The 12,695-nt window shown below is 45.2% G+C and overlaps 3 protein-coding genes across 6 annotated transcripts in view; 2 read left to right on the forward strand and 1 right to left on the reverse strand.

Annotated features, from left to right (window-relative positions):
- Window positions 1-12,695, forward strand: part of LOC140732028 (uncharacterized) — a 559,606-nt gene that overhangs the window by 313,813 nt on the left and 233,098 nt on the right. The gene's annotated exons all lie outside the window — the stretch shown is intronic.
- LOC140732009 (uncharacterized) overlaps window positions 1-12,695 on the reverse strand; it is a 334,699-nt gene that overhangs the window by 198,851 nt on the left and 123,153 nt on the right. The gene's annotated exons all lie outside the window — the stretch shown is intronic.
- Window positions 1-12,695, forward strand: part of LOC140732042 (interferon-induced protein 44-like) — a 37,745-nt gene that overhangs the window by 710 nt on the left and 24,340 nt on the right. For 2 of the 4 annotated variants that reach the window (XM_073054150.1, XM_073054168.1), the window contains 3 exons: window positions 2,544-2,672; window positions 6,693-6,855; window positions 6,942-7,039. In XM_073054150.1, coding sequence (XP_072910251.1) covers window positions 2,544-2,672; window positions 6,693-6,855; window positions 6,942-7,039 — 390 coding nt within the window. The remainder of the gene's footprint in view (window positions 1-2,543; window positions 2,673-6,692; window positions 6,856-6,941; window positions 7,040-12,695) is intronic. The other 2 variants (XM_073054177.1, XM_073054158.1) reach the window with 2 other exon arrangements.

Consider the following 12,695-nt stretch of genomic DNA (forward strand, 5'->3'; position numbering starts at 1 on the left):
GTATACGTTGCTCTGTTCTCTGTCTTCCTGATGTCCACATCAGAGGGAGTGAAAGGTCACCCCACTCCAATCTATTGGCTGGAAAGCACTCAATAGGTCTTTGGAGGTCCTGATGCTGGGAACGGTGCATTTAAACTCAAATCTCTGATATCAGTGTACAATTTGCTGGGGAATTACGAAGGAAGGTAGGCAAAGGAAATTATAGGCCAAATAGCCCGAGGCCAGTGGCTGGAAAATGCTGGACTCTACCAAACAGGATAAGGTTTCACTGCAGCTGGAGGCACATGACAAATCAGGCCAAAATCAGAATGATTTCCTTACTGGGTAATTTTACCTGAAAATGGTGTTGGAATTCTTTGAGGGAATAGCAGGCAGGATAGACAAGGTAGATACAACGGATATTTACTTGGATTTTCTGGAAACCTTTGACAAGGAGCCGCACATGAAACTGCTAAACAAGTTACTAGCCCAGGGTATTACAGGAGAGTTACTGGCATGGACAGAAGTTTGCTGACTGGCAGGAGGCAAAGAGTAGGAATATTTGGGGCTTCTCCTGGCTGTCTGCTGGTGACTAGTGGTGTTACACAGGGATGTTTTTATTCATGTTATATGTGAATGATTTAAGATGGAATCGATTGCTTTGTGGCCAATTTTGTGGATGATACGACGATAGGTGGAGAGGCAGGTAGTCTTGAGGAAGCAGGGAGTCTGTGAAAGAACTGAGACGGATGGGGAGAATGGATGTATGGAGTGTCATTTGCAATTTTCCAGTCCTCCAGAACCAATCTAGAATCTAGTGTTTATTTAAAGATGACTACTGAATCCTCCACAGTCTCTTCAGGAACCCCTTTCAGAGCCTGGGCTGCAGTTCATCAGGTTTCAGTGACTTATCTATGTTCAAACCTTTCCATGTCCCATCACCTTCTCCTTACTAACAGCAACTACACTCACTCCTAGTCCCTGACACTCTTGACTTTCTGGCATACTGCTGGTGTCTTCCACAGGGAAGACTGACAGACAACCTATTGAGGTCATCTGTCATTTCTGTGTTCCCCATTACTTCCTCTCCTGCATAATTTCCCAATGGGCCGATATCCACTCTTGCCTCTCTTTGACTATATACATCTGAAAAATCTTTTGGTGTAATTCTTGGATAGCTTATCCTCAAATTTCTTCTTTTCTCTGCTTCTGGATTTTTCAGCTGCCCTCTGCTGTTTTTTAACTCTAACTTCCCACTATTTTTGCTACATTATATGCCCTTCCTTTTGTTCTACTGCTGTCTTTGACATTCATTGTTAGAAATGATTACCTCATTACACCCCCACCCACTATAGAATACTTCTCCCACTATGGGATGAATCTATCCTGCGCCTTTTGAACTGCTCCCAGAAACTCTATCTATTGCTGTACTGCTGCCATCCCTGCTAATATTCCCTTCCAATCAACTTTAGCCGCTCCTCTCTCATGCCTCTGTAATTCCCTTTACTGCTCTGTAAAACTAATACATCAATTTTTTAAACACAAAGTGCACTGCAGATGTTGTGGTCAAATCGAGAAGTACAAAAAAAGCTGGATGAACTCAACAGGTCCAGCAGCATCCATTGAAAGAAGCAATCAACATTTTGGGTCGGGACCATGTCCTGACATTTCGGGTCGGTGTCCTGCTAAGGGTCCCGACCCAAAACATTGACTGCTTCTTTCAACTGATGCTGCTCGACCTGCTGAGTTCATCCAGCTTTTTTGTACATCTACATCAATTTTTTGTTTCTAAATCCAAAACCTCAGGATGAATTCCATCATATTCTGAACACTGCTTCCAAAGTGTTCCTTTACCTTAAACTCCCACATCAAATCCAGTTCATATCACAATACCTAATCCAGAATGACCTTTTCTTGAGTGGACTTAATCTCAAATTCTTCTAAAAAGTCATGTTGTAGGCATTCTACCAATTCCTTCCGTTGAGAAAATTTCCTGTTCTTTTCACCATGGATGCTGCCTGATATGCCGAGTACTCTCCACAATTTTGCTCTCTCACCCCAAGACTGTCCTCATTAATTAGTTTTTCTCGGTGAACTGGAACATTGCAGTTTGAAAGGGGAATCCAGAGATTCAGGATAACATTGCTGCAGTCAGAGTGTCTCTGGGTCTGTATACCAGGGATTCACCTGCCCTCTCAGGGGAATGTAAACAGTCCCAGGACAGCAAGGGAGATGGAGTTTCCTTGTGTCATGGGACATCCTGTGACAGAGAGAAGATCAGGGAGATCTCCCACAGACTGGGATGTCCTGTCACTGAGGGAAGAGCAAGGAGTTCACCCACAGATGGGATGTCCTGTCACTGAGGGAATAGAAAGTTCTCCTGTGTCCCAGTGCATATTTTTAGCCATCAGCCAATGACACAGAGCAGATATTCTGTTGATCCCCTTTCTATAGTTATGGCATCTTGCTGTGTAAACACTGTCTGCCCTGAGTTCTACATTACACAGAATTTCACTCTCCATGAAAGATGCCATACAAATGTACATCTGTTTGAAAATTTACAGCTCAGGTCCTATAGAGCAGGGTGTTTGAAGTTTTGGGATTCAGTTGGATGCAATGCTCTGGAGAACCCTGATCGGACAAAGAGAGTGTTACAGATGATCCTGGAAGGGAGAGTTCTCACAGGAACAAACGTGAGTTTCCTCCGTTACTTCACACTCATGACTTCCACAACCCATTAAACACTGAATAACCTCAGAGAGAGAAGGGAGAAATGGCTTCAATACAAGTTTCTGATGCAACAGACATAGTCAGAAGTCCGGGTCCAAATTCTGCTTGGGATGAAGCTACAATGTAGACTGAGAGAGGGTGGCACTCTGTAAAAGAAATTATTCAGAAACACCAAACAACAAATAAACCTTGATAACACAGCGACAGAGATTTGTCCTGGAGTAACACACAGGGACACAATGACAGAGATTGGGAAGTTTCACACCATTCTGCTTGCTGCCTCACCACTGGATATCCCCACCTCACCACATTGAGGGAGGACTGAGTGATGTGCTGACATCCTCCACATGATACAGGTCAGGAGACGGAGCAGTGATGGGGAAATGGATCAATCCCAGAAACACATGACCCCAGCATTTGCTCCACTGCTAGTGAAGGTCACAGGGTCACCGGCCCCTATGATGGTCCAACCCCTGCTCCAACTCACCTGGAGCACCTCTTCCTTGTCTCCTACCAGCTGTCTTCTGCTGGCATCCATTATGGACCAACCCCTCCACCATGTGGGGTTTGACATTGGAATTCTGTGTGTGGCCAAGAGATCATGGCTTACTTCCAAACTGATGTGAGAACTGACACTCAGGAGTCAATGGCCATGGGACAACAGAAGAAGGGTTTTGAGATCCAGACTAGATCATTTCTGCTCATTGACTTGGAGAAATCTGGGGTTAGTGGAGGGATGGGTGGGGTGGGGGGGGGGGTGTATGCCCTTGAAGGATTCTAAGAGTAAAACATTCGAGAGTCATTTTATGTGCTTGACAAGATTTGTAGTCTTTTACTCCCATTCCAGCAAAACCAAAGCTGTCACCTTAAACTGATGTCATTATATCAGACACCATTTCTTAAAGTCAACACAACAACTCAATAATGGTGTTTGTAAATTATGTAGAACAGTTTCTGTTATGAACAATCTGTCACCCATTACATTCCCCTCGTGGGTTCACCCCCCCCCCCCCCCCCGATGATCCTGGTTTCCAGCTCCCACATCCCAGTGATGTGCAGGTCATTGGGTCAGTCTGCTGTTGTAATTTCTAGTCGGTTGTCAGAAAGTTGAGGAGTTGATGGGGAGATGAGAGAAGTGTAAACTGACTGAGAGCTAGCATAGACTAGACTGGCTGAATGGCCTAAGGAAACAAACATGAACAAAGGCTGCTGAACTCACCATTTTCCTTCCAATCACCCAGTAACCTGAATACAAAACACAGGATTGTCTCTCCCGCATTACTGATGGAGACTGAACTCAGGATTAAACTTCCCATCCATTTACAGACTGACCAACCATCTCTATCATCCTGCAGCATGAACATAAGAACATACGAAACAGGAGGAGTAGTAGGCCATCCGGTCCATCAAGCCTGCTTCACCGTTCAATAAGATCATGGTTGATCTGTCCCTAAGCTCAGCTCCATTTACCTGCGTTTTCCCAATAACCCTTAATTCTCCTACTATGTAAAAATCTATCTAACTGTATCATTAATATATTTAGTGAAGAAGCCTCAACTGCTTCCCTGGGGAGAAATTCCACAGATTCACCACTCTCTGGGAAAAACAGTTTCTCCTCATCTCTGTCCTAAATCTTCTCCCCTGAATCTTGAGGCAACGTCTCCTAGTTCTAGTCTCACCTACCAATGGAAGCAATTTTCCTACTTCTATCTTATCTATCTCTTTCAAAAATGTTAATGTTTCTATAAGATCTCCTCTCATTCTTCTGAATTCCAGGGAGAATAGTCCAAGGCAACTCAATCTTTCTTCATAGGTTCATCTCTTCATCTCTGGAATCATCCTGGTGAACCTCCTCTGCACTGCCTCCAAAGCCAGTATATCCTTCCTCAAATATGCAGACCAGGACTGCACACAGTACTCCAGGTGCAGCCTCACCAGTACCCTGTATAGATTCAGCATAACCTCCCTGCTCTTGAATTTAATCCCTCTTGCAATGAAGGCCAACATTCCTTTTGCCTTCTTAATAACCTGTTGCACCTGCAGGCCAACTTTTTGTGATTCATGCATAAGCACTTGCAAGTCTCTCTGCACAACAGCATGCTGGGTAGTCTTTCACCATTTAAATAATAATTTGCTCTTCTATTATTCTTTCCAATTCCCTCAGCACCCTGGCATGCATCCCATCAGGACCAGGGAACTTATCTACCTTCAGGCCCTCTAGTTTGCTCATCACTATCTCTTTCATGACAGTGATTTTATCTGCTGTTTTTGTTTCACACAACGCAAATCAGATAAGGGAATTTACCCCAATCAATTCAACAGCCTCTCAATTTGATATTCAAAATCCTGGACAAAGGCCCCAATTTGTCACGTACTCAGTGACCGGGTTACCGAACCAGCAGAAATGGAATACACGTTGGAGTCTAGTATTACTGTAACTAATAGTGCTTATTAGTAAACTAAGTAATACAGTACTATAAAATGCAGATATATGAAACAGGTTAGCAATGATATATACAGACGTGTGGAAATAGGAATCAAAACCAAGCTCTTTCAGAGTCTTGGGGTAAATGGATAGTCTTACGATGGTGAAGAGTTTAGTTCAGTTCAGTTCAGTTGAGGTTAGGTCGAGGTAATTGCTGGATACTGTTGGAGAGAAAGACAGAGCAAGCAGGAGGTGATGCTGTTACTGTCGAACTGTCCGTTGGCTTCCTGTCCTGTTATGGTCACTGACTATGACCCCGTACGACCATTCTTCAGTGGTGGACCTGTCACCCAGGCAAGGGTGGACACACAAACAAGCCCCCACCGGTCGCACCTTTCACACACTGTGAGACACTGATTGATTCCCTGAATCGATCCTCCAAACCCCCACATTCATGTGGGTGCACAACGCTCTTTCAGTGTCCCATGGTGTGTCTGCTTGTGTCTTTTTATCTCCCCTTGCAGGGCACCGGCCGTCCATCAGGCCAGTCCTGCCTTGCTGTCTCTGCAAGAAACTAACAAGCAGGCAAAGAAAGTGTCCTTGGAGCAAAGGTAAACAATCAGCCAAGAAGCCATAATACCATAATATTAAAACAGGTCTCTCTCTCTCTCTCTCTCTCTCTCTCTCTCTCTCTCTCTCATTTGTGCAGGATGCCTCCCCCGTCTTCTTCTCTCTCTGTCATTAGCAGCATAGTTCACGGGGGGGGGGGGAGGTGGGGAGTCAACTCTGGACCCCATCTTAGCTTGGTTTGCTCATCACACTTCACTTTCCTTATTTCTTGTTTAGTTTTTCTGGCTTTTTAGAGTTCTCCAGTCTCCCGCTACTCTTTGTGACTTTGTACACAAGCTTTTAATTTGATACTATCTTTTATTTCCTTAGTTATCCAAGGCTAGCTCTCCCCACACTTACTGTCCTTGCTTTCGACTGGAAAATACTATTGTTGAACACTGTGAAAAATCTCTTTGAAAGTATTCCACTGTTCCTCAGCTATCCTACTCAATAACCTGTTCTCCCAATCCACATTAGCCAAACCCTCCCACATTCTGTTGTAGTGTCCTTTGTTCAAGCATAATACAATGAAAGATCAAACAGTTTCTAAATCACTTGAAAACTTTGTTATTACGTCCCGACATTTAGGTAAAAATGTTGATACATTAAACAGAGGAAGGGTCTGAGTATTGAGGAGCTCAGAGCAAATTCTCGAACAACTCGTGGGGACAGAGTGGACCCACAATGAAAGGAACTGAGAAGTAACAGTGAACTGGACAGAGCAACATTTCCAGCTGGAGATTGACAGGGACAGAGAGATCCCATCGATCCCTGAAGCAAGAGTGAGGTCAGAGCCCATCCGGATTTCAATAGATCAGTGACTGTGATTTCTGGGCTTTGTCTGATGGGACTGGTCCCTCCAGTCAGTGTTCACCTCAGTGCTGAGTGACTGTGATCATTGGTGTTCTTGCTGCTTCCTTTGTAACCAGTTCTTCATTGTCTCACTTAGTTACGCAGTTTCAATCCTGACGTGGATTTTGCCAACTATCCTGTTATTCCGGAAAATGTAATTCATGGAGTCGCATTCGTTTTTGACATTAGCACCATGGACAGCATCAGTGACGATAAAATGGAAGAGTTTCAGGAGTTACAGACGATCGTGGTACAGAAATGTAAGTGTTTTCTTTTGGTTTGTGTAACCATTGTCACCTCAGCATTGCAGCTTCATATTGATATCTGGATCATCTCTCTTTTCCAGATGTTCACAGGGTTGTGATTGGGACCAAGTTTGAATTATTAGGGATACCAGAGAAAGACAATGCATGGATTTACGAATACAAGCCACTGCAGTGGAAGGTAATAATCTGTAGAATTAGAGAAGTGATAGCAATATGGTATTTTTACAGTGTAACGATCCCACTGTGTGAGTGTGCAGACCCATCCACCATTTATTGTCCATCCTTGATCAGTCTCGGATGGGTAACAGTGAACCATCATTTCCATGCCATTGTATTGATAACCACAGGAGAAACCTCAGTTCAAAGTAAATTATTATCAAAGAATATAAATGTCACCATATACAACCCTGAGATTCATTTTCCTGTGGGCATATTCAATAATCCATAGAATATTAACCATAACAGGACAATGAATGACAGCACCAACTTGGGTGTTCAACCACTGTGCAAAGTCAACAAACTGTGCAAATACAAAAAGAAAGAAATAATAATAAAATAAATAACTAAGCAATAAATATCAAAAACATAAGACTATCAGACATAGGAGCAGAATTAGGCCATTCAGCCCATCGAGTCTGCTCCACCATTCTATCATGGCTGATCCCGGATCCCATTCAACCCTATACACCTGCCTTCTTGGATTAGATTAGATTCAACTTTATTGTCATAGTGCCAAGTACAGATACAAAGCCAATGAAATGCATCTAACCAGAAGTGCAAATGATTAGTGCTACTTACAAAATAACTGCAAATAAAAAGTAAGTGCTACAGCACACAAATATATAAGTACTGAGTCAGTACAGTATGGGTGCAGTACTGCTTAGCGCTGTGATGTGAGGTTCAGCCGGGTCACAGCCACAGGGAAGAAGCTCTTCCTGAGCCTGTTGGTGTGGGAGGCTCCTGTAGCGCCTACTGGATGAGAGGAAAGTAAAAATTCCATGGTTAGGATGAGATGCATCCTTGATAATGCTTTTCACCCTGACCAGGCAGCATTTATGGTAGATGTTCTCAAATGGTGGGCAATTGGGTGCTGATAATCCACTGGGCAGTTTTCACCACACGCTGGATTCCTTTGCGGTCCGATACAGGACCATTGCCATACCACACTGAGATGCAGTTGGTGAGTATGCTCTCAATGGTACAGCGGTAAAAGTCCGTCAGTATCCTGGGACAGAGGTGAGCTTTCTTGATGCTCCGCAGGAAATAAAGGCACTGTTGTGCCTTTTTGAGCAGGATGGAGGAGTTCAGGGACGAGGTGAGATCCTCGAAAATGTGGACACCAAGGAATTTGAAGCTTGAAGCATGCTCCACTACAGCTCTGCTGATGAAGATGGGGACGTGAGTGTGGCTCCTAGAATGCCTGAAGTCTCCTTGGTCTTCTGGGTGTTAAGGGCCAGGTTGTTGTCAGCACACCACGTGGCCAGGTGCTGGACCTCGTCCCTGTAGGCCGTCTCGTCATCCCCTCTGATCAGGCCAACCACCGTGGTGTCGTCTGCGAACTTGATTATGGAGTTAGAACCATGTACAGGAACACAGTCATAGGTGAAAAGGGAGTACAGAAGAGGCTCAGCACACAGCTTTGAGGCACACCGATGTTCAGGGTGAGAGTGGAGGAGGAGAGGTTGTCTAATTTAACAGATTGGGGTCTGTTAGTCAGAAAGTCCAAGGTCCGATTGCAGAGGGATGAGCTGATACCAAGCTGGCGAAATTTGCCGATCAGCTTGGAGAGGATCACAGTATTGAATGCTGGACCAAAGTCAATGAACAGCATTCTGACGTAAGAGTTGGGTCTGTCTAGGTGGGTCAGGGCAGAGTGAAGTGCCGTGGAGATGGCGTCCTCTGTTGACCTGTTGGTGCGATAGGCAATTTGCTGGGGGTCCAGGGTAGTGGGCAGACAGGATTTCAGATGTGATAGAACCAGTCTCTCAAAGCACTTTGCAACGATGGGGGTGAGTGCAACTGGGCAGAAGTCATTCAGGCGCATGGCAGTGGAATGCTTCGGCACTGGCGCAATGGTGGCAATCTTGAAGCTTGTGGGGACAACTGCCTGGGCCGGGGACTGATTGAAAATCTCCGTGATGACCCCGGCCAATTGCCCTGCACAGACTCTGAGCACTCGGCCAGGTATTCCATCCGGATCAGCTGCCTTCCGTACATTCACCCTGCTCAGGGTGGCACAAACATCGGAGGTGAAAAGTGAGAGAGGCAGTTCACCAGGTGGGAGATCCACTTTGAGGGTGAACTCCTTGTTCTCTCGGTCAAAGCGAGCATAGACGTAATTGAGCTCATCGGGGAGAGAGGCAGAGCTGGAAGGGGGCACAGTACTAGGTGGTTTGAAGTCTGTAAAGATCTGTATGCCATGCCACATGCGCCAGGGGTCCGTGGAGTTGAAAGTCTCCTCGATCCTCTGTTTGTATATGTGTTCAGCCTGAGAGGTTCCCCTCCACAGGTTGGCCCTGGCTGAGCTGTGAGCTTACCGGTCTCCAGACCTGAAGGCTGAATCTCTGGCTTTGAGCAGGAGGCGAACCTCTCTGTTCATCCATGGTTTCTGATTGGGGAAAACTTCTACTTGTGTTTGTGATGTCACTCTATCTACACACTTGTTGATGTGCTCAAGGACAGAGTTGGTATGTAAGTCAATGTTAGTCTGAGAGTCTGTGGTGGCACGGGCATCAATTACGCACTGCCGTCTGTGTGCTGGAATTGGTGCCAAAGAGCAGAGTCCGCACCCTCCAGCCAGATCTTAGTAGTCTTCATTGTGGGTTTCACACGTTTAATGACCGGGCTATACTTGGAAAGCAGAAACAATGAAAGATGGTCGGACTGTCCCAGGAGGGGGAGGGTAGTGGCTTTGTAAGCATCAGCCACATTTGTGTAGACGTGATCTAAGGTTCTATTACCCCTGATGGTGCATGGTATATTTTGGTAAAATCTTGGAAGCATGGTACGTTATTTTGCAATGATTAAAGTCCCGAGCGACAATAAATGCTCCATCTGGATGCAATGTCTGCAGCTTGCTAATAGCGGCACTGAGGTCTTTAATGGCTACTTTAGCATTAGCATCCAGTGGAACATAAACTGTGACAGCAATGATGCATGTAGACTCTCGTCGTTGATATATAGTCAGGTATTCCAGATCAGCAGAGCTATAAGTGTCAGCAATGGTAGAGTTAGTGACCATGATCGATTCACGTAGATGCATAAACCACCTCCCCTGCTTTTACCTGTTCCTGTTGCAGCTCTGTCAGTCTTGAAGACCGTGCGCCCTTCCAGATCCACCACGTTGTTTGGGACATCACTGTTTAGCCGCGTCTCCAGAAAAAAACATGACGTTGCAATCTATAAGCTTCTTTGTGTGAGGTTCCAAGTCCTTAGTTGGTCCAGCTCGTTCGCCAGAGACTGAACACTGGCGAGGAAGATGCTAGGTAGCGTTGGCTGGTGTGGATTTAGCCTTAGCCTAGAACACAGAACTCCACGCTTCCCCCGTCTTTGTTTGTGGTCTGGACACCGGCGCTGGGCCCTTCTGGTCAGAGCGAGTTGAATGCAGATTCACGGTGTACTTACTAACTCCGGAGGTACTTGGTCAAATTTGAATGGATAGTCCAAAACAGTGTTGGTGCATCGACAGTTAATGTCCAAAAGGGACTGTTTGCTGTAAGTGTAGTTTGTATAGCTGAATCAAGCGAACACACAGGAAACAAGCAGATAAATTAACACTATTTTTCGAAATCTGGTAAGACACTGAGCCTCGCGATGCACATGCCATCTTGTCGAAAACCTTCGATGCCCTGACCAATCAGGAAATGATCAACTTTTGCCTTAAATACACCAATGGATTTAGCCTCCACATCTCTCTGTCTACAGATTCACTACTCTCTGACGAAAAAAACATCCTCCTTACCTCCATTTTAACATGAGATTAGGAGTCCCTAAAAGTGAGTCCAGTGTGTGTGGGAACATCTCAATGAAGGGGGCAAGTGAGGTTGAGTGACATTATCCACTTTGATTCAAAAGCCTGATGATTGAGGGGCATCAACTTCCTGAACCCAGTGGAGAGAGTCTTAGGGCTCCTGTACCTTCTTTCTGATGGCAGCAGCGAGAAGAGAGCATGTCCTGGGAGGTGTGTGTCCCTGATGGTGGATGCTGCTTTCCAGTGAAATCCCCCGGTTTCCGTGGCTACGTAAGTCTAGGGAAGACACACCCCGGTACTGGCAAACCCGTGAGATTGAGACAGCTCTTCTACCTCAGACCCCGGTTTGTGTGGATGCTGTGTAATTTGCTTCCCTGTTACAACTCAGTGCCAGGAAATAACAGACAGCACACTGCATACGATTAAAGGAATTATATTGATGAATCTTCACTTACCTGAAGGGTTAGTAATGAAAAGAAACAAAAAAGGCCCATTATAATTAAACAGTCGAATGTGCATGAGTTGGAGCTCAACTCTTCCCGAAATTCATATTCACTGATCCTCAGTCGATCTCGGCACCTTGCCCCATCGAGTCACGTTTGCCCCACCGGGTCGAATCGTATCGCTGGTTCTCTTCAGCATCTTCTCCCTTCACCTCCCGCTGAATAAAGTACCCAGATCACACCGGTGTCATGTACACAACACAAAACCCACTCCCCTCATTGGGTGGCTCACATTCCAAAGCACCCATTATCTCCAACCATAACCTAAACACCGCTTCTACAGAACAACCGTTACGTTAGCAGTGAAACCTTTCCCAGGGTGTTGCACTCTCCCTCCAATATAATTAGTCATGTCCTCATGGAGTTGAGATTTATCACCCCGTAATACAAAGCACAACTGTCACCTTGGTTCAGATATGCCCACGTGCAGAGTGAGAGACACTTGTTACGTACCCCGTAACTGGGTCACTTACCAGCAAAGATAGAGAGGTCCGTTGCAGTCTGATGGTACTATTTTTAACAGTATTTATTGATAAAAATACCCAAAAATAATATCAATGCAAACATACAGATAATATACGTCGTCAATACTAAATCTAAAAGCACGGGTATAATAATAATCAATAAGAAATAGCTCTATCATTGTCTAGGGGATAATGTATTGTCCGATGGAAATATAAAAGTCACTCAGGTTCATTCAAGCTGCAGCTTTTTGGTTGGAGAGAAAGACGGAGGTTTAACTTGCCCATTCCTTTTATGATATCAATCCTTCGAGAGTCTTTAGGGACTGCTTTCCCCATTGTGGTTAGCTAAAGCCGTGCTTCTGTGGTAAAGGCCCACCGATTCCGAGGCAAATGGAAAAGGACGCACGTGGGCTTTTCCACCGGCTTTCACTATTACGCTGTTACAGGAGTTCTAGCATTTCTTCTGGTGCGTCTGAAGGGGCTGTTCCCCAGACCCTCTTTTATCCTGACTCACAGGGTCTCAGATGTCAATCAGGTTGGGATGATGCAATCCCTCCACCAACCTCCCCCTCGGTTCATTGCCTAGGGGCTTCGATGCATCGTACAGGATTCAATACACAATTCCGTCTCCAAGAGACAATAGCCGTTATCAATGGTTCCGCCTTTTGGAGGCTAGGACACATTCCAAACTCTTTGTGGATTCTGCATGTCTTTGTCTCGTTTCCTGGGTCTCCTGAACTGACTTAATAGTGATCTTGCGATTCTCAAAAAGGAGGGGGCCACGGGCGTAACACCCCCTTTCTTCAACGCGTTTTTTACCATCGGAAAAAAACGATGTAATACAGAGTCTTACAGGATTTTAGAATCTAACACAACACCAAAGTTTTTTTTTCTACA

This window comes from Hemitrygon akajei, chromosome 1, assembly GCF_048418815.1.
Source record: "Hemitrygon akajei chromosome 1, sHemAka1.3, whole genome shotgun sequence".
Lineage (NCBI taxonomy): Eukaryota > Metazoa > Chordata > Chondrichthyes > Myliobatiformes > Dasyatidae > Hemitrygon > Hemitrygon akajei.